The 27,271-nt window shown below is 37.7% G+C and overlaps 1 protein-coding gene across 1 annotated transcript in view; it reads right to left on the bottom strand.

Annotated features, from left to right (window-relative positions):
• ext1 (exostosin glycosyltransferase 1) overlaps window positions 1-17,978 on the bottom strand; it is a 34,296-nt gene extending 16,318 nt beyond the window's left edge. Inside the window, exon 1 of the mRNA XM_015382525.1 lies at window positions 16,124-17,978. Coding sequence (XP_015238011.1) covers window positions 16,124-17,076 — 953 coding nt within the window. The 5' untranslated portion in view covers window positions 17,077-17,978. The remainder of the gene's footprint in view (window positions 1-16,123) is intronic.
• Window positions 17,979-27,271: the final 9,293 nt, after the last annotated feature.

Raw genomic sequence — 27,271 nt, 5'->3', positions numbered from 1 at the left:
GATTTCAAAAAGAGACAAAAAAAACAAAACAAACCGAGCTGGGTCAAGAGAAAAAAAACCCACCAAGCAGTCTCCTAGCAACAAGAATTGATGCTGTGAGGAAGAAAATGCGTGGCTCACTGTCCAGTGGAAGAGACTCAAAAGGACAGTTTGTCTTCTATTATCTCTGCTAAGGACCACAGACACCTATAACCAGACAGCTGACAGAGGGAAGGCATTAAACAAAGAGGCGCTGCTGCTTCTGATCAACTTTGGAGAAGAGATGTATTACAAGGATCTTTCAATAAATGTTACGTTACCACCAAAGTACCATAACAACCTCTAACAAAAATGAGGAAATGACCCAAAATTATTGAAATTAATTAAAGTTTAGGCCAAATTACTTAAAGGCTGTGTAGGAGTTCTGCACATCATTGAATTTTTTAAAGGACAACAACCCCCCGAATATGCCTTTGTTATTGTACCACAGACATTTTGTTCAAATTAGCAGGGACATAAAACATCAAAATAGACAACACTCATTCTAAAATATTTTGAGTTCAAAATGTTTAAAAAAAAATCAAGCAACCAGGTTATCATAGATCTTTCTTATTTTTATGTCTATACTCTCTACTGTTCAAAAACAAACTTAGATACACTGTGGATGTAAACAGGACTTTCTGCCTTTCTAACTCATCACATTTACATTTTGATAGGACGATTTTCATGTTATCCCGATGTGCAGGACAGCAAGAGGAGCAATGTGACGCAAAGCAATGTGAAAAAGAAACCTCTAATGATGTCTCTAGTGAAAGATAGAAAAAATAATGCTGAGATAGGATTAAGTAAGAGAGACTTTTATTTGTACTTTTAGGTTTTAAAATGTAGTTTTTAATAAGGCCACAAAAGAGGAATGTTAAAACAGTAAGAACTGTTCATCATTGGAGGGGGTGTTGGCCTACTGGTTAGAGCAGTGCGCTTGTGCTCTGAGAAGGTTGGAAGCAGTAGTTGAGTTGAGGGAGAATGAAGGCGGATGACATTCCCCTTCTTTAAAAAAATCTAAAAAATCATCCCCCTTCTTAAATGACCATCCCCCCATACCACTCCGTGACATTTGATCACTGAATGTGTAAATGTCTACTATATATCAACTGTAATGGCATTAATATTGCCCTTTCAACTTTTAGCAGGCTGTGCGCATACGAGTAGCCTGACTTACGGTGGCCCAGAGGGCACACGAGATTTCATTTTCGACCTCAGTGGCGCAACCAGTGGAGCAGCTGATGGGGTTCTGGAAGGAATCATAGCCATGTGGCAAAGACACGTGATTTGAGGGAACGTGAAAATAATGAGGCGAGGGAATCTTCCACAGGTTCCAGGTTCTAAGTTTAACAAATAAAGTGTCAGAAATGATCCAAAATGTTGTTGATAGCAAAATCAAAAATTGGCACCCACTGAGCAGAGAATTTATTCATCGCACACTGACTGTAGCCTGTCTTATTAATTTGAATTTGTCTGTACACCAAAACTATCTATTTTAAGGCATCCGTGTATAAGAAATAACCTTAAGAATATGTTTAAAATGTCCCTTTTCGTTCATAATTCAATGGGCATGAGTTTAGGGCGATGCGCTCTCCTGCGACAGGGGACGTAATTGTCGGCCCAATAGATGAAAATCGGAGGAGAGAATCGAAGCAGGTGCGGATTTAGGAAATTTGGGGCCCTAGGCAAAGACAGGCATGGGGCCCTCTGAATTGAGAAGACAACTCATAATATAGAAACATTGCAGAGATACAGAAATTTTATTAGAATAGACATACATTATTTACTAAATTTTGACTGCCCTTAATGATGTTTTATATTTGTATATTATGTCTAGGGAAAAATAATTCAAGAACTCTAAGCCTTCTTCAGAAATCTGTCATGAATTGACGCAGGGAAGTTAGTTAGAAGCTGGATATTTTTGTTACTACTGGCTGCAAGTACCCGGTTCGATCCCCACAGCCTGCTCTCTGGGTCCCTAAGCAAGACCCTTAACCCCACACATCTTCCTGGGCGTCACACAATGGGATGGGATAAATGAAGAGGTACATTTTTTGAGTGTAAGATCAGTAAAGTTCAATTATTATTAGTTCTTACTGTAATGAAACTTTAAAACAACACTCTTCGGTGGGGAGGCCATTACTGATGGAAGAAAAATGGAAATCAAGGAATCAAGCAAAGAAGTGGGATGTAAGAATCTGATTAAAAGTAAAGCATTTTATACTCCATATTGAAATCTAAAATTTATTCAAAAGACTCAATGGCATGAAGCCTGAACAGAATACAGCAAAACTAGCATATCCATATGAGCTTTCAACCTCTGGCATGGAGTAGGCATGATTTGTAAATGATGGGAGCATTTTTACAAATCTTAAATTTTCTATTATTAGAGAATCAACAGAGACTGCCATTTCTCTAATGCTAGCTCTGCTTATTGCTTTAAAAAGCTAAAACTGACATGTACAACAGACTGGACACAGAGTCATTATTCTACAACAAAAGTAAAAACTTTCTCCATAGCCCCAGCTTTCTCACATGGCAGTATGATGTTTCTGTCTCTGTTATAAATATTTAATGACCACTCTCAGCAGGAAGACCATAAATATTTTCAATGCTGTTCTTAAAGGTTCCCATATTTTGGCCTTTAAAGAGGAAATCAGACTCCCACTTAAATATGCAGATCCCGCATAAATCACCGCCATCTAACTATAATGTCATGTTCGCCAAGGAAAAAAAATTGGCGAGGAGGCCAAAATGATAAAAGGTTTAGAGCCATCAGACCCATTATAAAGACAAGACTAAAACAATTAAATACAAGTTCAAAGATGCTATTAACCTTCGCTAAAGCCTCAGGTCTGGATATGCACCTCAGATCTATTTGTGGATGTAATTTTAATCCACCTAATAATCCCCCAATCTACTCTAGTCAGTAAAGTAATCATGAACAAAAGAGCATTTTTACAAATCATCCTCTGATCCAACAAAACCTACAATATTCTAGCGACATTTACCTTTGAAGTGTTGTATTTTAGCTACAGGATGCTATTCATCTTGTATGTTATACGGGGTGTCACTTCAACATCCCAACCGTATGGTATAGCCCCAAATGTATGCATGAAGACTGGTCCCTTTATTTTAAATGATTAGTCCAGTAAATCCTACACAAAGGATAACTTCCCAAAGTGAACTCAGTTCCAGCAGGAAAAATTACAGTTTTGGAACTGTGTTCTCTCTTTCCTTTCCCCTATTATTTCAGAGTGACTTCATACTTAATTTTATGCTCCCTCTTTACAGTCACAGTTACACCACATTGACAGGCTGTTGCCAGGAACACCAGCTTAAGCCGGAGGAATTTCAGGCGAAAAGCCACCAAGTGAAAATGAGCATCATTAGATTAGAAAGGAAAACAGGAGCTGAGAGAGGAACACTGGATTCTAGTTAAGAAAAGCTGGAAGCATATCTGGAAAGAATGCCACAACCTAAGCACACAGATAAAGCCATTTTTCTGGCCCTAGTTGCATTAGTAGAGTTACTTAAATTATTCAAGAATCCAAAGGCTGTAGCCGTTTGGGCCAGAAACAATATCCAACAAATCATGACATTATAAGTGAGGTAATAGTTGAGTGCATTTCACATTCTTTCCATGTGAACTCAAACATCGTTTCAATTCACCAATCAAACATGCTCATGTTTAAAGTAGTTCAGGCAAGTAGAAGGGTTTACTATCTGGTTTGGTCAATCAGAAAGAAAAATGTGGAAACATGATACATGAGCCATGGTTTTACAGACCTTGCAGGGGACTGGATTCCACCCATAGGAGGCTTATATGTTGTCAGGATTCAAATTACACTGGTTCTAGCAACACAATCCAGCCAAAAGCTTAGTGCTGTAGATATAGGAGCATAGACTTTTTAACAGTAAGAATGACTGAGGCTGCCAGGGTGCTGAAAATAGTCAGTAGCCTGAAGCTAGAATATTACAGATTAATGAATAAGACCACCATAATGAGGTTCTCTCTACTATTTTGTCTTAATGGTGTAGTTAATCATGGCTGTTTCACCTGGAGCTATTGGATCCTTTTATTCCTGCCCTTTAGTATTTTCTAAAATTGTTTAATTATTATTCCTACCGTATACCAGCACAGCTATATTTTTTTCTAGAAAAAAACTTATAAAATAAATAAAAAAATCAGAATGTTCCCACAAAAGGCTCCTATTTATTTTTCTATTCAAATCACCATATCTCAATATATATCTTTTGAAACCTTCTAGACGTTGCGGCAGCAAATTTTCAGCTGAAGCTGCTGGAAGTTAGAACTAAATCTGAAGTTTCGAACAAATCTCAGAATGTTGCAACCAGCTTCTAATGTTTTGGTTATGATTAAAAAGCACCATGTTGCAGATTTTTTTTACCCCGAGTCATTCTGAAAGGGGAGGTTAGCACCAAAATAGCTTTGTTAAAAAAAAAAAAAAACCTTACTTATTTCCTCAAGGTACCTTGGACTTACTCATCTCCCTGTGGTTAATGAGTTCAAAGAGAGCTTCATGAAACATTTATCAACACACAGACAGGGGTATACATCAGAACCAGATTACACGACCTCGGGTTAATTCACTGCAACATCATTCTTTGAGCCTTTTATCTCTTTTCTTTATTCTCTGCTTTTAAATCTTCATCCATTTTAAGCTCCTCTATAAAAAGAAAGAGAAATCTTTGACCTGTATAAGGCCTTAAAATGAGTCAAACAAGATGCAAGGTTATTGTTCAACTAATCACTCAGCTTTATGCTAAAGTTAAAGTAGGAAAACATTACTTGGAAGCTTGGACTAACAAGCAACATAAAAGACGTTGATTATTTAAAAATCAGTCAACAGTTAATCAAATCAATCTGTAACTGATCAGCATCTTTATTTAGGAAGACGCTAAAACAGCAGTGTAAAAACTTTAATGAATACTCTCAAACAATCAGTAATTTGTCAGATGCATTTCAAATATAAAACTATCAATGTTCCTGGGTGACTAACGTGCACAAATAGAAATGTCTGCAGCCTAGACTCTAAATAGTCTGTAATCTTTTAATCAGTAAAATGTAAGAATACCTGCTGATTCAATTTATTCAGCTATTTCGTACTATTCTCTACTCACTAATGTGAGTTTGCAAACACAAATCCACTGTTCTTACGTAGACTGTACTTAGAATCTAGCTTATGGTTAAGAAAGCTTCTTACCTTGTTTAAATTTTATTGACTTAAGAGAGTTAAATGCAGAGTAAATAACTGAAGAATTGGAAAAAACTCTGAATGCATAATAACATCTAAGAAGTTTCTGAATGCAGAAATCGGGCTTAATGAGATATGTCCAGGTAGCAAAGCATTTCTTTTGTTTGGATCTTGGAGAATAGATGGCTGGATAAAGAGATAATGGGATATAGCTGCAGATTATAAACAAACAGGATTCAGTAACAGAAAAGTCAACCAGAAGCAGTAATACTGTGTGCAACAGATGGTACTCAATTGTAATGGAAAGTGAACCAAACCTCTTAGAGCAGAGCCAATGATTTGGGTAGAAAGGTGGAATCGGAAACAGGAACCTGAATTTATTTCTACATCCCTCAACATTTACAAATTGGGCATAGGAATACAATATATATCAATATTATAGAAATACTGGAATTTAAAATGTATTTATTTCGAAAATAGGAGGTTACATAATGAAGACATGGTTTATTTACAGCAATTAAAAAGAGGGAGTTGCTGCCCTTTCAACTTTTAGTATTTTGCCAAAAAATGTTTACAAAAACACTAAAAGACCCAGAAAGTGTGGTAATTTATAAACAACATTGGAAACATGGGTAGGGACATGGCTACTGGAAGAAAAATGGAATTCAACAGCAATGTTTTATTAGAAAAGTTACTTACAGTCGGTAACTGTTATTTCTTTCATTTAAACACCTTAGTTACAGTTTAGCTTGGATAATATAATGAATTCTATTTAATTACAGACACAAACTATTACCCTGAGAAGCCCTTCATACTCGTAGATGACTGAGGCTTCAAATGCTCTGGTGAGCCAGCAAAAGTAATCAGAAGAGAGTTTCATTTTGCTACAGAAAGTGTAAATTAGTATTTTGCCAAGTCTGTCTGCCAAAAATGAAGTGTAAACACAGTCTTTTAAACCTCTAGAGGGAAAAGATTATTGCTGCGCAATTAGGAGTCTACAGAGGAGAGGGAAACCCAACTGCTTTATTGGTAGAAAGAGAGATTACAGGGTGGTGGCTGCGCAGATGATGATGGATAAAGTGAAAAACATTGCGGTTTTCCCATACAAAGTACATGAACTGCAGGAACTAGCAGAAATCTGTGGCCCGTTGATAATTATTTGGCAACCCTTTTCAAAATAGAAGATAAAAAGGGAAGGGAGGATATTTGCTGGGTGTGTTCTGCCAAGTTTTAAAATCTCTAAAAATTATCAACAATACTTGGCACCATTCAACTTTTTTTTTTTTTTTAGGTGAAACTGAGCAACTTCGGAAACTTCTTAATCTATTAAAAGACTGAGGAAATAACAGTATACAGGCAAAGACTTCAAGTACAACAAAGTCAGAGAGAATATCTCAACCCTAATTACCAAAACACTGATACATCAGTGAGACTTCACAATAACATCATAGAACAAGATGTACAGGATCTGCTTTTTATCTTCCATCACATTCCCATGACCCTAAAAAAGAAATCCTAGTAAAGACAACATGGGGACTTGAGTTTTCTGCTGCCACATGGAGCGGATTCTTCCTGCACTGCTGCTAAAGGTCCATGTTTTAGCCTAGAGAAATTCCTTTTTCCAATTACTTCAATCATTGTTGAGCTTATTAAATATCCGATTAAATATTAACTTTGCGAAACTTTTGCAAATCGATGAATCTGTCGATTATCTTTTCGATAACTAATCAGATATAAAAAAGTTCCTAAAAAAAGATAATTTATGAACGTAAACAGGTGACACTAAAACTTTTCCCCTCGAGTTATGGATACAGCATATTGATAGACGAAAGAAATTTTTATCTAAATGTAAAATTTTGATACATTTTCTTTTTAAAATTTTTGTATCATTGCTGCTCAAGGTGGGTCGCTCTGTCAGCTAAAGGCATGTTTTAGAGTCTCTATACTCAAGTTAACGATTAATCGATTACTAAATTAGTTGATGCACCATGCACCATGCAAAGTCTAGTAAGTGCCACTTTTGAGCTGTCCACTTACTAAGTGGGCAGCTCAACATATCCTTGGAAAATCCTCCATAAACTCTCAGTACAACAGACAAGCTTGAGGACTGAAAATAGTACAAAGCGTTGCGGTGCTCCCTAGGGTAGCTGAATACCTTTATATTCTCTCAGATCGGTGAACTGGAAGCAGATTTGATCAATTGTTAATGAATGCAATAGCTACTACTCCATACTGGTCCAGCAGCCTTTAGTATAGAGGGTTGGTATCATAACCATTTTTAGTTTGGATATTTGAAGTATAACAGCTAACTTAACTTGCGAGCACTCAGGATGAGGTTTTTTTTTAATTTATTTTTTTATTAAATGTTTTTTTTGGACAAAACCCAAAAACCCATCCAACGATGATATTTCAATTCAGTTTATTTATATAGCGCCAATTCACAACACATGTCATCTCAAGGCACTTTACAGTTCACCAGATCATACAGTCAAATTGATTCAAAGTTTTCTGTCTAAGGAAAACCAGTTGATTGCATCGTCCGATTGGCAATCCCTCACACTAAGCATGCTTGTAGCGAGAGTGGAGAGGAAAAACTCCCTTTTAACAGGAAGAAACCTCCAGCAGAACCAGGCTCAGTGTGAGCAGCCATCTGCTGAGGCCGACTGGGGTTCAAGGAGACAGAAGCAGAGATATAAAAAGCAGCTGTAAAAGGCTGCCCCATCCAGGAAACACACAGCCAGGCAGACGAGCACCGAGCCAGATCCCATGTCAGAGGATGAAGAGAGCACATGCAGCCAGTCACAGTCATAGAAACAGGACTACACTGGAAAAACAGGCCAATCTCTAACATCTATAAATAAAGGTGCTGCTGGCAGCAGCACAGCTGATATTTTTCTCCAGGATGGTGTCACAGCCAAACAGGAACAGACGAGGCAAAGCTACCATGAGAAAAAGCCTATATCCTATTTGCTAGGGACAAACTTCCTCACAGTGCTGGCTAAAGCCTTCATCTGTCAATCGTCATCTGTCTTTAGCTGACAGTAAAAGATAAAGAATCTCTGTATGAATAGGTTTATGTGCTTATTTTAGGCAACCATTTAAAGCTACTAAGCCTAGGTCCACTAGCATAGAGACTGCTTACCTGCCTGGCCTAGTTTAAAAGGAATCAGCAATGAAAGTAAATAAAAAACTATTAAAACATCATCTGTAAAAGCAGATTATTAAATGTGTTCTAGATAAGCTACAAGATCTGCAATTGAAATCTCAAATCTTTATGAATCTCTGAGCAAAACCCCACAATGCAAGCTCCCTGCTCCCTTGGAAATAGGTCACATTAGGAAGACAGATTTCCCTTTAAAGTTCTGTAGCAACAACAACAACAAAAAAATCTATCACTATTCAGACCTAAAGATATATCTGTGCACCCTCCCCCTCTCCATGAGAAGTGAATGACTATCATCCATCAAGCTTTGACGGGCATTGGCGTTAAGAGCCGTCTCTGAAACTTCATGTAGCTTCAAACACAGCTCATTCTACATGGCCTGCTAAGCCCAACTTCTAAGTTCTGCTGACGGCTCAGAACCAGTAAACTACATCTCTGACCTTAAAGGCTCCACAGGCAGCACTTTGGATGATGAAGGTGCAGAAAGCTATAAAATATCAATAAATCTACCATCATATTGAGCTCTTACTCAGCTCCAATAAAGACCTTTCTTTGGATGTTGTCCAAGTTTTTTTCCAGACACATCAGCCAATTCCATCATTCACATCATCACAAAGCTGAATGAGAGAGAATCCAGTACACTTTGCACCATCATGTAAGAAGCAGTTTTTACCAAATTACCTAAGATCCCTTAAACCTGCTCATTCTCTTCTGACTGTTTGCATTTGGCACAGCATATCACTCTCCGTATCAGGTATGTACATTGCATCGTTATTTTCCTCCACTCTCAGGATTTCAGGAAAAATGCAGCACCTGCACATGGCTTCCAGGACCCAATCTCATATATTCTTTTCAAGGAATGTAACATTTTAAAAGCTAACCACAGTTAAAATAGAATTAGAAAATATGAAATTGAACTAAAAAACATGATTTCCATTAATTCAGCAAAAATTTTTTATGTTAACCCATAAACGTAGCTTTCATTTGTTCAACACCTATCAACTTTGGATGCTCTTAAAGATTGCCACAGAATCGGATTTTAATATTTATGAACTTTTTAAATGTTAAACCCCTAAATATCAGTTTATGTGAAAAAGCCTATAATAAAACCTTTTTTTCCACTTCATATATCTGCTAACTTTGCTATACTTTTCAGGAAAATGGGTGTATAGGACTCTTGGAGTTCCAAAATTACTAACACTGTTTGCTTTTATTGTGAGTCTTGCCCTAGACCAGGGATCAGCAACCCAAACTGCACAAAGAGCCATATTGGACCAAAAAAAAATAAAAATTAAATCAAATCTGTCTGGAGCCGCAAATATTTAAAAGCCTTCTATTAGCCTTCTATGGCAACACCAGCTCCAAGTTTGTTATCCCACTATAGAAAAGGACTATGTGGGCTTAAATTTATAATAAGCATTCATGATTAAATGTTTATCCTGGAGTAAATGTCACGTAGCAGCATGAGGTGAGGAAGGTGCAGTGAAAGCTCACACAGCGCGCTGCTTTACCGCCCTTCACCGCACGGTTTAGGTTTTGTTACATTGATGAAATTATATAAACACGATAAAGGAATCTTTCTATGGTGGACGTATTTCTGTTGGGAGGCATTGATTGAGTCATGAGGAACCAAGCAGGAACTGACATCCATCAGAGCACTGCTCTCAACTCTGAAATCCCACATCCTCCGTCACCAGTGTTACTTGGTGTCATTTATATTTTTAGGATTTGGGAAAAAAAAAAAAAAAAAAGGAAGTTCACATACCTGCATCAGAGGCTACCTGTTTGATCTGTGGATTGTTTTTCATGCTTGAATGCAAAACTAGCAGCAGTAGTGGAGTTTGGAGATGCAACCCACTTCTTAAATCTATCTTTGCGCTCATCTAATTTATTCAGAAGTTCTGTAATCCCACTTTTTCTTTCACTCCCACCTTGGTGGTGGGCTGCATATTTAGCATGCCTTCCCTGGAAATGCCTTCCCAAATTTTAATTTTTTGACAACCTCTCATTACAAAGCAAACATGCAGGCAATCCTTCTGCACTGATAATGAAAGCAAATGCTCGGTCCTTTCTTTGAATCCTCTTTTCTCATCAGCCATCATCCTTTTTTCCCCTTTGGGATATATAGTCCGAGACACACCTGCAGCTTTGTTTGCCTGGCGCCGCGCTGGTTGCAAGTTATGACCACTGATCTCCATTGCTATGACGCAAATTATTGTTTACATTTATTTATTATACAAATGTTTACAGCATTGGAAAACATACATTTTTCTTTTACCTCCTGCACACCATATTAAAACAAAAGAAAAAATCGATTTTCACAAATTTTTGAAAAAGCCCAAGGGAGATGCAAGGGGGGCGCTAAAGAGCCACATGCAGATTGCCGACCCCCGCCCTAGTGGTACATAGCCCGGGTTGAACCGGGTTGCAAGAACCCGGTTCAATCCCCACAGCCTGCACTCTGGGTCCCTGAGCAAAGCCCTTAACTCCACACTGCTCACCGGGCGCCCCACAATGGCAGCCCACTGCTCCCCAAGGGGATGGGTTAAATGCAGAGAGTGAATTTCCCCACTGTGGGACATTAAAGGGATTTACATTACATTTTAAATATTTCTTTCAGCAAGTAACACCAAAATGTAATTTAAAGCACACAAAACTGGGGAAAACTAAGACACTTTAATTCACATAATGGTGCTTTAAATCCCTTCAGCCTGCTGCGCTTAATGTTGCACATGGCTAATTAGCATAGCATAACGATGCATAAGAGTAATCATTTCTAAGCAACTACAGCAGCAATCTGTGCACCATTGATGACTGAAGCTGAAAATTCCCTCTAACAATATCTGTCTAGGATTGCATAGACAATCATCAAGGTTGTTAATATTGTCCGTTTTGTGAATAGTGTGTGAAAAATATACAAAGAGCTTAACTTTAAGCTGTCGTTCTTGCAGTGGAGCTGTTAGCATGGTAGTACTAGATAATGTTCTTTTCGAAGTCACATTAACTTTTTTTGATGATGTGTGAGTTTATTACATGACTGTTTTCCATAGCTTTACTTCATCTGATATTAAATGTCACATAAGGTGAACTGTATAAATATATATATATTTTTTTTTATTAAACAGCTCATCTTCTCGATAGAGAATCTTTGGAAACATTTCCTGAGAAATAGATCCAGTACCACAACACAGTGATGCACACAGAAGATATAAGTCTAAAACCGGTTGTATATTAAATGAATAAATACCCTTGGCTAACGCTGCGCTTAGTAATAACTAGATATGTAAAGTTTTGTTGATGTAAAAAACAAATGACAAGATTTTAACAGGAGAGCCATTCAATGTAAAATATCCAGGTAAGAAGTAGAGCCTATTTGTGCTTGTTAGTTGGAAGAGATCGACATAATTTCAATTTCAAGAATTTGTCATTGTAAAAAAAAAGGCAACAAAATTGTGTTTGGGGTACAATACTTAGTAACAGCAAGTTCCAAGTAAAGTATATTGTTTCTTATCGTAAAGACAAGTATTATTATATTGACATCTGTCCTACTGGTCTCTGTTATAAGCTGCAGATTATTCTGGGACCATTCTTGGATGTTATTTCCTCCATCTACTTTGTAAGAATGACAATGACAACAAATGTTACACAAGTCTCCATTTTAAGGGACCTTTACTATTAAATCAGTAAGTAGCTTAACCACTAATCAGAATCTGAAATACTTTAATGATCCCAGGGGGAAACAGCAAAAACAGACAAAAGGCTGCAGGGGAAACACTAGCAAAACAGACATTTAGAAAATGATTTGACTGGCTGAAGACACTCGGGACCAAATAATTGAATTGGCCACACACATTTATTTGAAGAATCTATACTTTCTGATTTTCATAGAGATCAGCGTTTTCGGTAGGACACCTAACAAAATAACTTGTTGTACACCAAGATCTAAAAAAGGCTGATCTAATGTGTTGGAAGTATGGATCAGATTAAGGGGAATGGGGATACATAGTTCTAGTGCAGGAACTTAGATCAACTATCCTCCCCCAAGGATTATCATTTTCCCCAAGCCTGTAAAGCCCACATCAGGTTGGCTAGAAGCCCTCTGCCAGGGGCTTTGGCCAATACTGCGGATTAAAATCCTCCAAGGCTATAAATACACCTAGCAGACTAACGTCAGCAGCCAGCCAGCTATTGCACTCACCTCTTACGGCTGGATTGATGGCATGTGTTTTTCTCTTCTCTGCCTTTCATTTTCATCTCGTCCATCTTATCACTTCTATAATATTTTTTTCTCTACTTGTGTTTCTATTTTCCCTTAATTTCCATTTAAGTTTGTTTCCCCAGTCTACTAAGACTTAACCATTAAGACCCCCCAATTTACTCAATTCATACTTTTGTATTTGGTAGTACACCCTAATTGGAAACAAGCTGTGAGAGGGCTTTCATTCCATCCGATTTGCCTCCTGCTGGATTTCCTTGTTGTATGTCTCCTTCTAACCTTCAGCAGCTTTATAGCATTGTAGAAAGAAAGAGGCTAAGTACAAATATCTACAGATGATGAACAAAGGAACCTGTTGGCTAAGCCTTTGGCTGAAAGCGAGCAATGCAGGTAGACATAAACAGGCTAACCAGGGTCTGACCAAGTTTACATAAATCACACTGAGGAGATATAACCATTTATTTTAACTGCTTCGAACTCCCATGTAATAAATAATAGTTGAGATCAGTGTGGAGTTTATGTGATTATATGAGGTAAAAGAAAAACATACAGCTAACAGTCAATCAATGGAGCACCATGTCCCCATCAGACGTGACATGAACTCAGCATTGTATTCATTAGAAGGGGTTACACTGACTCTGTAACAACTTCCTTGTTTTCAGTGTGAACGGATAAGAGGGATTTGTAACACAAAAGACCACAGCTAGGCACAGAACAATTACTTCCACCCAGTTAGATACCAGACTGCACTGTCGGGCCCAAGGGGCTTTCTAACAGACTTCTGCAACTCTATTACAACCAAAAGGCATCACAGAAAACATGTTGCTGTAGTCATAGCCAGATTTTTTTTCTTTATAGAAACTGGTTCAAATAATGGATGTCTCCAGATAAGAAATCCAAACCTACATAAATTTGGTGAAATCCAAATGCTATCGTTTCTTTCTACTACAGTAGTTCAGTATACAGAAGAATTCACAATCTAATCCATGACAGCGAGGTCCCAGTGGTCTGTTTAGAATGAGCCTCTTGCCAAGATAAACACTGATCTGACTTTGTGGAAAGACACTGTAACAAAAGTGAAAGATCATTATTGTGACTGATTAGAAATTTGATATAACCTAATGGGAAAAAGGGTCATTTGTTGTCATTAAATAGCTAATGATACGAAAGGATATGCTGTGGACAGTCTGAGGCAGGCGTTCCCCTAGAACAGGACAATTCATTTCCACATTAGGATCAACTTTCCATAGAAAATAAAAGCAAACAGAAACACAAAGCCTGACCATGTCCAAAAGTCATATTTGCAAAGTGCAGCCATTCAGAACACGTAAGATCCCAGATATAGAGCTTGGACACAAGATTTCCAAGTGATTCCCTGATGCTATCAGAAACGGTTGTCTGTTTATTATGTTGTGGCTCTGGAAGAAAAAGGTACGTCACAAACATACCTAAATGATTTTAAAAAGGAACATCCAACAGGGCCTCAAAGTAAAACATGATGTCTGACAATATTTAGCAAGACTGCCAGGTGGAAAAGCTCTCACGCTGGTTAAACCATGTAAATCAGCTTGTCTGTCAAAAAAGTGATAAATAAAGTATAGCTGGCATTTAATGAAATGAGAGATTGTTTGTCATTTGAGCTAGAGATATCGAGCTGTCTATATAAAATCCCTATCTTGTCAGACTTGACAGCCAGCTGTTAGTCATCAAACGGTGGTAGACAGGATAAATATTTCATTTTGTAATTGTGATATGGAGAATGCTTTTTTGCCAAGCAAGCAAGTAAAAACCTTCATATTTCCATTTCTTCTGTCAATAAAAAATAAACTGTAATGAAAGCAGTATTTGGACTGGATGTCACAGCACAGATTTTCCAATCTTTGAATTCTGAAATCATGGACATGAGAGTCCAAACTAAACATCTTTTTCTGGCTTCCAACTCAACAGGATGGTTAAGGATATTTTCTTTTATTCACAGGAACAAAACTTCATTAAAATAAATAGCCCAGGACTGAATTCAGATCTCTGATATTTTGAGGTGGGATCAGAAATAAATAAAAACTGCAGTTTAGGTTCTAAATCATGTATAAATCTATTGTATCTGATTTTGAACACAGAAACGTAATGATTTAAAAGCCAAATATAAATAAAAATGCATCTCAAAATCTATAATAACTAAGATGAAGAGATTAAAAAAAAGAGATAAAAAAATCTATTTGTTTTGTAGTAACTGGAACTAAATATTCAAAATAATTTGTTTTTATTTTTTAAACAATATCAGATGATTCCTGCTTTTTCCTTTGCTCCATTTCCATTTCCTTACACTTCTCCAGATTTGGAAAATCATATAACAAAATCCAAGATTTTTGTAGTGATGGGAACTGTATCACCATGCAACCAATTTATATAACAAAGATTAATATAGCATGTCAGGTGTTCGAGCAGGGCGAAATTAAAATGTAAAAATATGACAATGAAATGGAACAATATTAGAACCAGCCTAAAGACTAAACAACTGATATGTCACTCTATTTTTGCCCCCAGTCTTCCCTGACATGTTGGGGTCACACAGGACACTATTCAGGGCCAATGCATTCCTTGCTAATGCAATTGGGTTTGTCTGGGAAATTATTGAGCAAACAGAAGCCAGAATGGCTTCCCCTTACTGGCACCAGTGCTTTGTCACTAACTAATCCGGTCCAAAGATTCCCAATCAAACAACCAGCACCACAGAGCCAGTAGTGAAAACATGGAAAAGTCCTGGGGAAAACAAAATGAATCCCACCGTCCAAAGCTGGATCACTGAGGCCAGTTTGTTCATCAGATTTGAGCAGAGAAAACACCATGGCCCAGTCTGGAGAACGGTGTCAGAGCAGGATTTTCAGCACTTGAAAGTATGGAGTATTGTGTTAGTGGGAGACTGATAACAAAACATAGCACTGTATTTGTAGGCAGACTACCGGTATTCAATACTTGGGAACCAGGTAACAGGTTAAATCTGGAAAAACTATGCTAAAATATTTGTCCAGTATATTTTATTTAGAATAAGGATGTTGGGTAAAAAAAACAAAAATTCTGCCGCAGGCTTACCCATGGCCAACTCACTTTAACAGTGTGGTTCTTGAGGCTTGACATTTAAGTTATTTTCTCATCTGTGCCTCACAAGCCTTCATTAAAAGGTCTATAACTGAGCAAAGCAGCAGAGCAAACACTGGGGATTGAATAACAACACAACCCTGTGATATGACGGCCCTATCTTCATAACATTCCAGATCAGAGTATATTTTCCTTAATAACTAAATCTTACAAAAATTGTATTAAGCCCCCCAAAAATAAAGATTATGACTATAATAAAACCACCAAATGTCTTAGATTATCAATATTATTTACATTGAATGTACTGATGATATTTGTTTTTTTTTTAAGAACATCACTGCAGTCAGTGGTTTGTTTATGTTGAAAAATTAGCTGAAAATGATAAGAGGAAAGAAGGGAAGTACTTACTTGTCATACTCAGCATTGTCCTTATCACAGCGGGCATCCTTGTGCCTCTGCCAGTCCTTGCCGTGTTTACAGGTGGTGAGGAGGACCACATCCTGTGAGTTATGTACATGGTATAAAGCATTTCTTGTGTCTGACCCTATTCCAGTCAGGTATCTCTTCCCCTTAAAAACAAGCACATACTTCCTATAAGGGGGGATTGTATTATGTCTCAAATAGCCCCTTTCTCCCCCTGTCCTGGGATGGTCTTTTGAAAATAGAGGGATAGAAACATCAAATTTAGGCCTAAAGTTTTCTGTACTTATGCTGGCCTTGGCCAACATGGCAAAGCCGATGTCAAAGCCGAGATCTTCTGTGTAATCTGGCCATGTCCCGGAATATAAATTGAAGATAATGTGGTTTCTGCCTTCATTCCACAGAGGAAGGCTTTGGATTTTAGCCTTTAGGTTGTGCACATATTGAGGTGAAAGCTGGTCCCGATCAAGTGTGTCCAAACTCAGGACAAAGAGACAGGCCTGTCCTGGGTCTGGTGTGTAAAACCTGGAGCCCTCTATGGAGGTCAAAATGTTCTGATAGCTCTCAGAGATCTTTTCTCCTTTCTGCTGCGGATAAACATAAACCTTAAAGCCATTCCTCTCACACAGAGAGAAGTCAAAACAGGACTCCATTCTGCATCGTTTTCCAGTGTACAGGAATGAGTTGGCGTCCCTCTTTTGTCTAGGAGACATATGTTCATTGAGATCCTCGTTCCGATCCTTTTCCAAGGTGCTGAAAGATTGCAAGTATCCCTGAAAGCGACGCCACCGCGCCCCGGGGTGAAAGCCGGCCAGGCTGCGGTCATCGCGCCGGCTGGGACCCCGTCTGGACAGCGGGACCTGGATCCCCCCGAAACAAAACAGCAGAACGAGACAGGCGCCGGTGGAGAACAGAATTAAGTATCGTTTTTTGGCCTGCATGTGTCCAGCGGTCAGAAGTAAGGTGCGCGTCTATGAATCCGACAAGTTGTGAAGTTTGGGTCTCACCACCTCCTGTGGGAGCGCTCCGCCATCTTCCCCCGGGCTGCAAGTCTCCCTCCTTCTGCTTCAGATGCCTTTCACAAGTCCGGGAGCTGATCCAACGCATGTGGGCGATTTTTAATGTCCATCCACCTCGCCTCCTCGTCAGTTGAAATGATGCTGAGAAACTAACAACAGCTTTCCCAAACTACCGGGCGGACTCAGATCTCGGCATCACAAGTCGCACTACACTTTCTTGGCGTAACACCACCTTTTTAGATCCAGAGGGGTAGTTTTTGCCTCAATTGTTCCTACCAAATCCGGATATAAACAAACAACAAGCCATAAGAGTACACACTTGAGTTGGAGGAGCAGAGAGGGCTAGACTTGTTGCCTAGCCAGCTGACTATTGTCTCTCAAATCCAGTCTAAAGGCTCCGCTAAGGCTGCAATCCAAGCTCTTGGCGGAGCTCTGAACCATTCATGTCCCACATGAGATTCTGGTCCGGTTTGGTCCTTTACTGCCTCTATAGCCAGTTACATCACCACAAAAAAAAAGGGCTCGCTAGCTTGTTAGCAAGCTAACTAACTAGCTTGTTTCTGAAAACAGTTCCAGTTAGCTTGTTAGCTAAGCGCTCACATCAAATATTTCTAACGTTTCCTAGAGAAAAATGCAGCATATCAGGTCCGTCTCCTTCCTCGAAAAAAGAAACTACGTCAAACCGTCAGCAAAAATCTGTCTACTACGTCAAAAGCGGCTAAATTCGTGTCTACCTTATTTTTTCCAGTCATGTAAAGTGCTGAAGTGGAGCTCATAGACTCACTAGTGGGAGAGCGGTGGAGAAGACAAGCCGAGCAGCTCAGCACGGCTGGGCCGTCCCACTACTGTGACCACAATGAGCTGGTGACGTCGCTCCAGGGTGCCTTCTCATTGGCTGCCATCACATCCGAGGTGGGCAGGGCTTCCTCCACACTCCTGCTATTCCAAACACGTACAGGTACGGCTCAGAAAATTGGAATATCATCAGAAGATTCATTTGTTTATTGACTTAGATCTTAGCTAAAAAGGATATAGGTTAACACTAGAAGTCCCAGAGAGTTTTCCTCCAAGTCCCCCCTCCCCTCTTCAAGTTTGTGTATTCACTCTACCTTGCCAATGTCCGTCTTGTAATGTAAATAACCTGTGATAGGACCAGCCCTTCTACATGAGGTGTAGAGTTCAGCTGGCCCCAAAAATATGAAAAAGTGTTTAATTGATATAATAACAGTAATAACAGTTTTAGTATCACAAGGAGGGTGTGGGTGATGTGCACAGTAATTTTGGTGGCACTACAGTTCATAATTGATGAGTTACTGAATATATCCCCCAATACAAATTCTCCCAAAATATGAAAAAGTGTTAATTGATATAATAACAGTTGTAGTATCACAATGAGGGTGTGGATGAAGTGTTCAATTAGATCAATTAAACTACAATTAACAATTAAGAAATGTTATGCTAAGAAAAGAAAAAAAAAGAAAATCTCATTGTAAATGAAGTTGCCAGTTCACAGAAAGCTTTATTAAAGCATAATAAAGGAAAATTGATTGGATTGAAAATCGGAGAAAGAAAAAAGTGTACAAATGAAATAAATCACAGTAGCCTTAAGGACAAACTCTTTGTAAATGTTTAAATATGATCAGCATGGATATTCAAGTCATTTCTGATTAAAGAATTACCATACACAGATGTATCCAGGACATGGACTGTAAAGTAGAGAAAAATATATGGCACGCTACGAAGAGAAAGATGAGAGAAACCACATCCAGCAATGAAGGTTGAATTAAGGCAGTTATTGCCAGACAATTAACACTTTAGCATTGCCACAAGCTGATCCCTGCTTATCTGATGTCATCATTTATGTACAAGGTTCCCGGACCAATTAATGGATATACTTACACACATGAACACACATATCGATAAACTGACCCATTCTTTATTGTTTCTATGTAATATTCCAATTTTCCAGCAGGGCCGAGCTCGTCTCTTTAAAATGATAATCATGGAAATCTAAATCAAAATCTAAATTATCTAAATTTACATAATTAAATTAAATTCTCCCTAAGAGTAATATGAGCATAACTGCTGTCATCTCTTCTTGTTTGCACTAGATGAGGCTAATTTGGAAATACAGAAAAAAGGATGCAATCCCCTGCCACTAGGACTGAAAAAAGGTGCTCTGTAGTAGGAATAAAATGCCTGAGAAGTCAAGACCCTGACAATTGAACAATGTCACTTTGGAGCTGGGTGTTTCTAAAAGCAGGTTGGAAAGACTTTTTTTCTTTTTTTCTTTTTTTTTCTAAATATTGTTATTTTGGTGCTAAATGTACTGCTACCATCTTTTCTTAGTAATTCACACCAACAAGATTTTTTTTCTCATAGTTTTAAGGATTCAAGCACTAAATTAACATGCTTGCTGATAGAAGTGGTATAGTAATTAGTGCCTTTGGTTTGGTGTTAGAACCCAGTAGAAATGTGAATATATATGGGATGCTGAAATCTGGGCCTCTCTGTGACCTCTGACTCCACAAGTCAGAATCTAACCTCAGAAGGTTTTCCGGTTAGAGATTGAGAAGATGGGGATTCAACCTTAAAGGTCGTGAGAAACATCAAGTCTGCAGATTCTGTCATTTTATTCTAAATACATTTAGCTGTGCCAGTTTATGGTATGATTAGAGCTTTTGAGAAGGAGAGTTTTGCCACGACCAAGAAATCAAGTTTCCAGGGCGTCCAGCAGTTTGACGGAAGTGCTTGGTGGCGCATTGAAAATACCAGCAGATCTATGAGATCTCACAAAATATAACAAAATTTCACAAAATACACAACCATTATGGAAAAAAGTTTACTGACTGAGAGGTTGTACTCCATATTATCATTGTTTAAATCGAAATTCGAGTTTCTTTGTTTTATGAATGTAGAGCCTGTTTCAATCATATTCAGTTGACTCATGTGTAACGTTGACAGATGGTTAGAATATGGCTACCTGATCCAAGACTAGTATACTATAGATGTATTCACGCTCTGCTAATGTAAACTTCAACTTAGACAAACTTAATTGTTATTTTGTATTCACAGAGTGTACACAAAACAACATTTTGTTTATACAGCTATACAGTTTATACAACCTTTTCTTTTTCAGAAGCAGCTTAGCAGTGAAAAAGAATAATAACGTGCCGCAGTGATCAAAATGTAAACAGTGTGGGAGAGACATGGTGCAAAAAAGTATTGATATATAAGGTTCAGAGCAGTGCAACATAAATAAATAGATTTTAGGCAAAATGCAGTAAAAACGTTTGAGTTGAGTCCTACTTTGAAGATTCACAATGTCAATGGCAATGCTAGCGCCAGTGGCTGTAACTTTCCTCTGACCACCATCAGTGGTGGCAGTTGCTCTTTGAAATGTAGCCCATTGTTGTCAAATCACTTTTATCAGAATTCTCTTGTTATGATCAATATGGCAAACCACCCAGGATGTCAGTCTGCCCAGGGGACGACGCAAGCACTGAGAAAACCTGCCCCCGACATTTTTTCTTTCCCTTTCTGTAACGCCTTGTGAGTAGGACCTGGGAATATTAAGGAAAAATGAGCTGTTTGTGAATGATGTTGGTATTAATTTACAAAATTTAAGGGTTATTTTATCAATCTTTTTTTTTATTAATCTGTATTTAATCTTGGAATTATATAACAAATCATTAAACATTGAACTGAATTAATTCGCTGAACAGCACTTATTTAAACACAGTTTGACATGAGAAAATAAGCTAAAGTAAAATTATCAGCTAGGTCATTTGTGAAGCTTATTTGGGAAAACAAGAAAAAATAGAATACCTTGTTTTCTCAAAAGCAGATTAAAGCTCTGTGTTCCCAATACATTCTGCATGAGGTAGGATGGGCTCATCTTATTTGTGCAGAAACTACCACAGACTGCCTTGTATAGGTGCCATCCATCTACCCTCTACATGCCAGCTTACCTGTTCCCCCTGAAGTATTCCCACAGTATAATGCTGCCACCACGATGCTTCACAATCATGAATATGTGTCAGTGTGTATGTGTTCCCCCAGATATAACGCTTTTTATAGTAAAGCTATATAGTAACGCTGTTCTAAAGTTATTTACATTTGCACTTTATTTGCAAATTGGGTGATCCATGAGGACAAGTTGTATCAGGATAAAGGTTGCTGGATACGAGTCAGTTTTGTTTTTGTTTTTTATTTTAACATTTAGATAGCACAGTTAGGAATCAGTTAAAAAAAACATTTTGAAAAGAGACATTTTAAGAGGAATTGTAAACTATATTTATCAATCAATTCTTAAATGCTAAAATTTCAAAATATGTTTCAAATCCTATTTCTAAATTTTGATTTAAAAACTTTAATTTATAAATATCTTTCCTGATCATATTTAGACAATGTCAATCCTTTTTTCCTCACCATGCTCATCATATCTTTTTCAGTTGCATCTCCCTTCTACCTCCCTCTTTCCACTCAGCTCTTTCATTGGTTAGAGTCGACAGCTTCGTCAGCTGCCGGAGGAGGTGATGATTTGCTGTTTTACCTGCTTCTTAACTCCAGAGAGAGGGAGAACCACCTATTTGGCAAATTAACAGTTTTTTTTTTTGTGGCAGTATGTCCATTTTAAATATTGGGGTCTTGCATAAGTGAGATATCAGGCTTATTAACAAACTCAAGGAATGGTCCCCATAGATTCTTCAACATCCCACTTCTACTAGTCATTGGAAGTCTAATTTTTTTCTAGGTTGAGAAAATAGAGGATGTCTCTAATCCAACATGTCTGTCAAGGTGGTAAAGATGATTTCCAGGTCGAAACGATCAATCAACCAAAAGGGTGGCAAAGGCAAGAACGTCTTTGTTAGAATGATCAAAAGTCAAATAATGTGTGTGTGCGTGTGTGGCCTTGTTTTACCTACAATGTGAGGGAAGTATTTTGAAAAATATCCTACATGCGAGGACTTACAGGTACATATGGGGACATTCAACTGGTCTCTATATGGTAAAGTTCTGTTCTTTGAGTTGGGGTTAGGTTTAGGGCTAAGGTGTGAATTCAGTTTAGGTTAGGATTAGGTACATCTTGGTAATAGTTAGGGTTAGGGTAAGGGTAAGGGTCTGGGTTAGGCCATATAAAATGAATGCAAGTCAATNTATATATATTTGTTAATTTTGATCTAACTTAGGCACCGCACAGTAGCAGCCCACTGCTCTACAAAGTAGATGGGTTAAAAGCAGTGAGTTAATTTCTCCACAGTGAGAAAGTTCAATTAGATCAATTAAACTACAATTAACAATTTCTTGATTAAGAAATTTTATGCTAAGAAAAGAAAACAAAGAAAATGTTGTTGTAAATGAAGTTGCCAGTTCACAGAAAGCTTTATTAAAGCATAATAAAGGAAAATTGATTGGATTGAAAATCGGAGAATGAAAAAAGTGTACAAACAACAAAAATCACAGTAGCCTTAAGGACAAACCCTTTGTAAATGTTTAAATATGATCAGCATGGATATTCAAGTCATTTCTGATTAAAGAATTACCATACACAGATGTATCCAGGACATGGACTGTAAAGTAGAGAAAAATATATGGCACGCTACGAAGAGAAAGATGAGAGAAACCACATCCAGCAATGAAGGTTGAATTAAGGCAGTTATTGCCAGACAATTAACACTTTAGCATTGCCACAAGCTGATCCCTGCTTATCTGATGTCATCATTTATGTACAAGGTTCCCGGACCAATTAATGGATATACTTACACACATGAACACACATATCGATAAACTGACCCATTCTTTATTGTTTCTATGTAATATTCCAATTTTCCAGCAGGGCCGAGCTCGTCTCTTTAAAATGATAATCATGGAAATCTAAATCAAAATCTAAATTATCTAAATTTACATAATTAAATTAAATTCTCCCTAAGAGTAATATGAGCATAACTGCTGTCATCTCTTCTTGTTTGCACTAGATGAGGCTAATTTGGAAATACAGAAAAAAGGATGCAATCCCCTGCCACTAGGACTGAAAAAAGGTGCTCTGTAGTAGGAATAAAATGCCTGAGAAGTCAAGACCCTGACAATTGAACAATGTCACTTTGGAGCTGGGTGTTTCTAAAAGCAGGTTGGAAAGACTTTTTTTCTTTTTTTCTTTTTTTTTCTAAATATTGTTATTTTGGTGCTAAATGTACTGCTACCATCTTTTCTTAGTAATTCACACCAACAAGATTTTTTTTCTCATAGTTTTAAGGATTCAAGCACTAAATTAACATGCTTGCTGATAGAAGTGGTATAGTAATTAGTGCCTTTGGTTTGGTGTTAGAACCCAGTAGAAATGTGAATATATATGGGATGCTGAAATCTGGGCCTCTCTGTGACCTTCTGACTCCACAAGTCAGAATCTACAGTAACCTCAGATGGTTTTCCTGTTAGAGATTGAGAAGATGGGGATTCAACCTTAAAGGTCGTGAGAAACATCAAGTCTGCAGATTCTGTCATTTTATTCTAAATACATTTAGCTGTGCCAGTTTATGGTATGATTAGAGCTTTTGAGAAGGAGAGTTTTGCCACGACCAAGAAATCAAGTTTCCAGGGCGTCCAGCAGTTTGACGGAAGTGCTTGGTGGCGCATTGAAAATACCAGCAGATCTATGAGATCTCACAAAATATAACAAAATTTCACAAAATACACAACCATTATGGAAAAAAGTTTACTGACTGAGAGGTTGTACTCCATATTATCATTGTTTAAATCGAAATTCGAGTTTCTTTGTTTTATGAATGTAGAGCCTGTTTCAATCATATTCAGTTGACTCATGTGTAACGTTGACAGATGGTTAGAATATGGCTACCTGATCCAAGACTAGTATACTATAGATGTATTCACGCTCTGCTAATGTAAACTTCAACTTAGACAAACTTAATTGTTATTTTGTATTCACAGAGTGTACACAAAACAACATTTTGTTTATACAGCTATACAGTTTATACAACCTTTTCTTTTTCAGAAGCAGCTTAGCAGTGAAAAAGAATAATAACGTGCCGCAGTGATCAAAATGTAAACAGTGTGGGAGAGACATGGTGCAAAAAAGTATTGATATATAAGGTTCAGAGCAGTGCAACATAAATAAATAGATTTTAGGCAAAATGCAGTAAAAACGTTTGAGTTGAGTCCTACTTTGAAGATTCACAATGTCAATGGCAATGCTAGCGCCAGTGGCTGTAACTTTCCTCTGACCACCATCAGTGGTGGCAGTTGCTCTTTGAAATGTAGCCCATTGTTGTCAAATCACTTTTATCAGAATTCTCTTGTTATGATCAATATGGCAAACCACCCAGGATGTCAGTCTGCCCAGGGGACGACGCAAGCACTGAGAAAACCTGCCCCCGACATTTTTTCTTTCCCTTTCTGTGATGCCTTGTGAATAGGAACTGGGAATATTAAGGAAAAATGAGCTGTTTGTGAATGATGTTGGTATTAATTTACAAAATTTAAGGGTTATTTTATCAATCTTTTTTTTTATTAATCTGTATTTAATCTTGGAATTATATAACAAATCATTAAACATTGAACTGAATTAATTCGCTGAACAGCACTTATTCAAACACAGTTTGACATGAGAAAATAAGCTAAAGTAAAATTATCAGCTAGGTCATTTGTGAAGCTTATTTGGGAAAACAAGAAAAAATAGAATACCTTGTTTTCTCAAAAGCAGATTAAAGCTCTGTGTTCCCAATACATTTTGCATGAGGTAGGATGGGCTCATCTTATTTGTGCAGAAACTACCACAGACTGCCTTGTATAAGTTCCATCCATCTACCCTTTACATGCCAGCTTACCTGTTCCCCCTGAAGTATTCCCACAGTATAATGCTGCCACCACGATGCTTCACAATCATTAATATGTGTCAGTGTGTATGTGTTCCCCCAGATATAACGCTTTTTATAGTAAAGCTATATAGTAACGCTGTTCTAAAGTTATTTACATTTGCACTTTATTTGCAAATTGGGTGATCCATGAGGACAAGTTGTATCAGGATAAAGGTTGCTGGATACGAGTCAGTTTTGTTTTTGTTTTTTATTTTAACATTTAGATAGCACAGTTAGGAATCAGTTAAAAAAAACATTTTGAAAAGAGACATTTTAAGAGGAATTGTAAACTATATTTATCAATCAATTCTTAAATGCTAAAATTTCAAAATATGTTTCAAATCCTATTTCTAAATTTTGATTTAAAAACTTTAATTTATAAATATCTTTCCTGATCATATTTAGACAATGTCAATCCTTTTTTCCTCACCATGCTCATCATATCTTTTTCAGTTGCATCTCCCTTCTACCTCCCTCTTTCCACTCAGCTCTTTCATTGGTTAGAGTCGACAGCTTCGTCAGCTGCCGGAGGAGGTGATGATTTGCTGTTTTACCTGCTTCTTAACTCCAGAGAGAGGGAGAACCACCTATTTGGCAAATTAACAGTTTTTTTTTTTGTGGCAGTATGTCCATTTTAAATATTGGGGTCTTGCATAAGTGAGATATCAGGCTTATTAACAAACTCAAGGAATGGTCCCCATAGATTCTTCAACATCCCACTTCTACTAGTCATTGGAAGTCTAATTTTTTTCTAGGTTGAGAAAATAGAGGATGTCTCTAATCCAACATGTCTGTCAAGGTGGTAAAGATGATTTCCAGGTCGAAACGATCAATCAACCAAAAGGGTGGCAAAGGCAAGAACGTCTTTGTTAGAATGATCAAAAGTCAAATAATGTGTGTGTGCGTGTGTGGCCTTGTTTTACCTACAATGTGAGGGAAGTATTTTGAAAAATATCCTACATGCGAGGACTTACAGGTACATATGGGGACATTCAACTGGTCTCTATATGGTAAAGTTCTGTTCTTTGAGTTGGGGTTAGGTTTAGGGCTAAGGTGTGAATTCAGTTTAGGTTAGGATTAGGTACATCTTGGTAATAGTTAGGGTTAGGGTAAGGGTAAGGGTCTGGGTTAGGCCATATAAAATGAATGCAAGTCAATGAAATGTCCCCTTATGCTATTAAATCAAGCTGTGTGTGTGTGTGTGTGTGTGCTGTAAGTGCATTGGGTTCAGCTCTTTCACCTATTTCTGGTAAAAATGGTAAAAATCTCTGTCCAATAACTATATAATGATGGGCAGTTCCAAAGGTATGTATAATGTTCACAATAGACCGTTGACATCTATCACAAGTTGCAGTTGTTCCATCATACATTTGGCTAATCTAGCTTTAGTATAATAGACATGATCACATTGAATGGGAGCGTGTCTATTATTACAGCTAGAGGATTTATGTGTTTGCTGCAATGTCTCTGTCCAAATATGTTGTGAAACACAGTGCCGCTGAGGAGGTGAAATTGTTCCTGAAAGGAAGCAAACACAGCATCAATGTACAATTATCTAAAATTGTTAACACCAAGACTTGCCCAATTTGCAAATGGTCTGTCCAAAGGGGATGGAGGAAAAGCATGGTTGGCTACAAGTGGTGCATGAGTAGATAAGGTTTGTAAGCCAAAATACAGTTTTAACTGAATCTAAATTCTCAGTGAGGTTCTCACAATAACATTTTTAGTGTAGGGAGACGTACAGGGCTGAATGGGAGAGTGTACCAGAGCACCAAGAGACGCTGGATGATTAGAGTTCGCTTGCATAGCCAATCACTGTGGGCAGTGGTTTGCTATGGTTGAAGCCAATGTTTAAGAATCCTAATATTCGAAGCCCAGTAGTAGAATCTAAGGTTTGGTAATTCTATCTCCCAAGAGGGTTAGGTCTTTGTAAATATTGTTTACTCATCCTATTTGTGTTTTTATTTGAAACAAATTCTAAAATCAAGCTATCTAGTTTTAGAAAAAAAGACTGGAAGAAAAAGAGGTAAGAGGTGAACAAATCTTGGGAGTATATGCATTCATCAATTGACAGGGCCTGTTACAGATAGATTAGGTAGTGACCAGCGCTCATAATCTTGCTGTATAGGAGTCAATAAAGGGACAAAGTTAGCCTTATACAGATACATAAAGGTATGAGAAAACATTATTTTAAACTTTGAAGGGCAAACTGTGTAAAGGATAAGTTTTGGCAGCCATATTTA

The sequence above is a fragment of the Cyprinodon variegatus genome, unplaced genomic scaffold, assembly GCF_000732505.1.
Source record: "Cyprinodon variegatus isolate N-32 unplaced genomic scaffold, C_variegatus-1.0 Scaffold258, whole genome shotgun sequence".
NCBI classification, from domain to species: Eukaryota; Metazoa; Chordata; class Actinopteri; order Cyprinodontiformes; family Cyprinodontidae; genus Cyprinodon; species Cyprinodon variegatus.
Note: the sequence above shows the minus strand (reverse complement) of the source record. Positions and strands in the feature narration are given on the sequence as shown.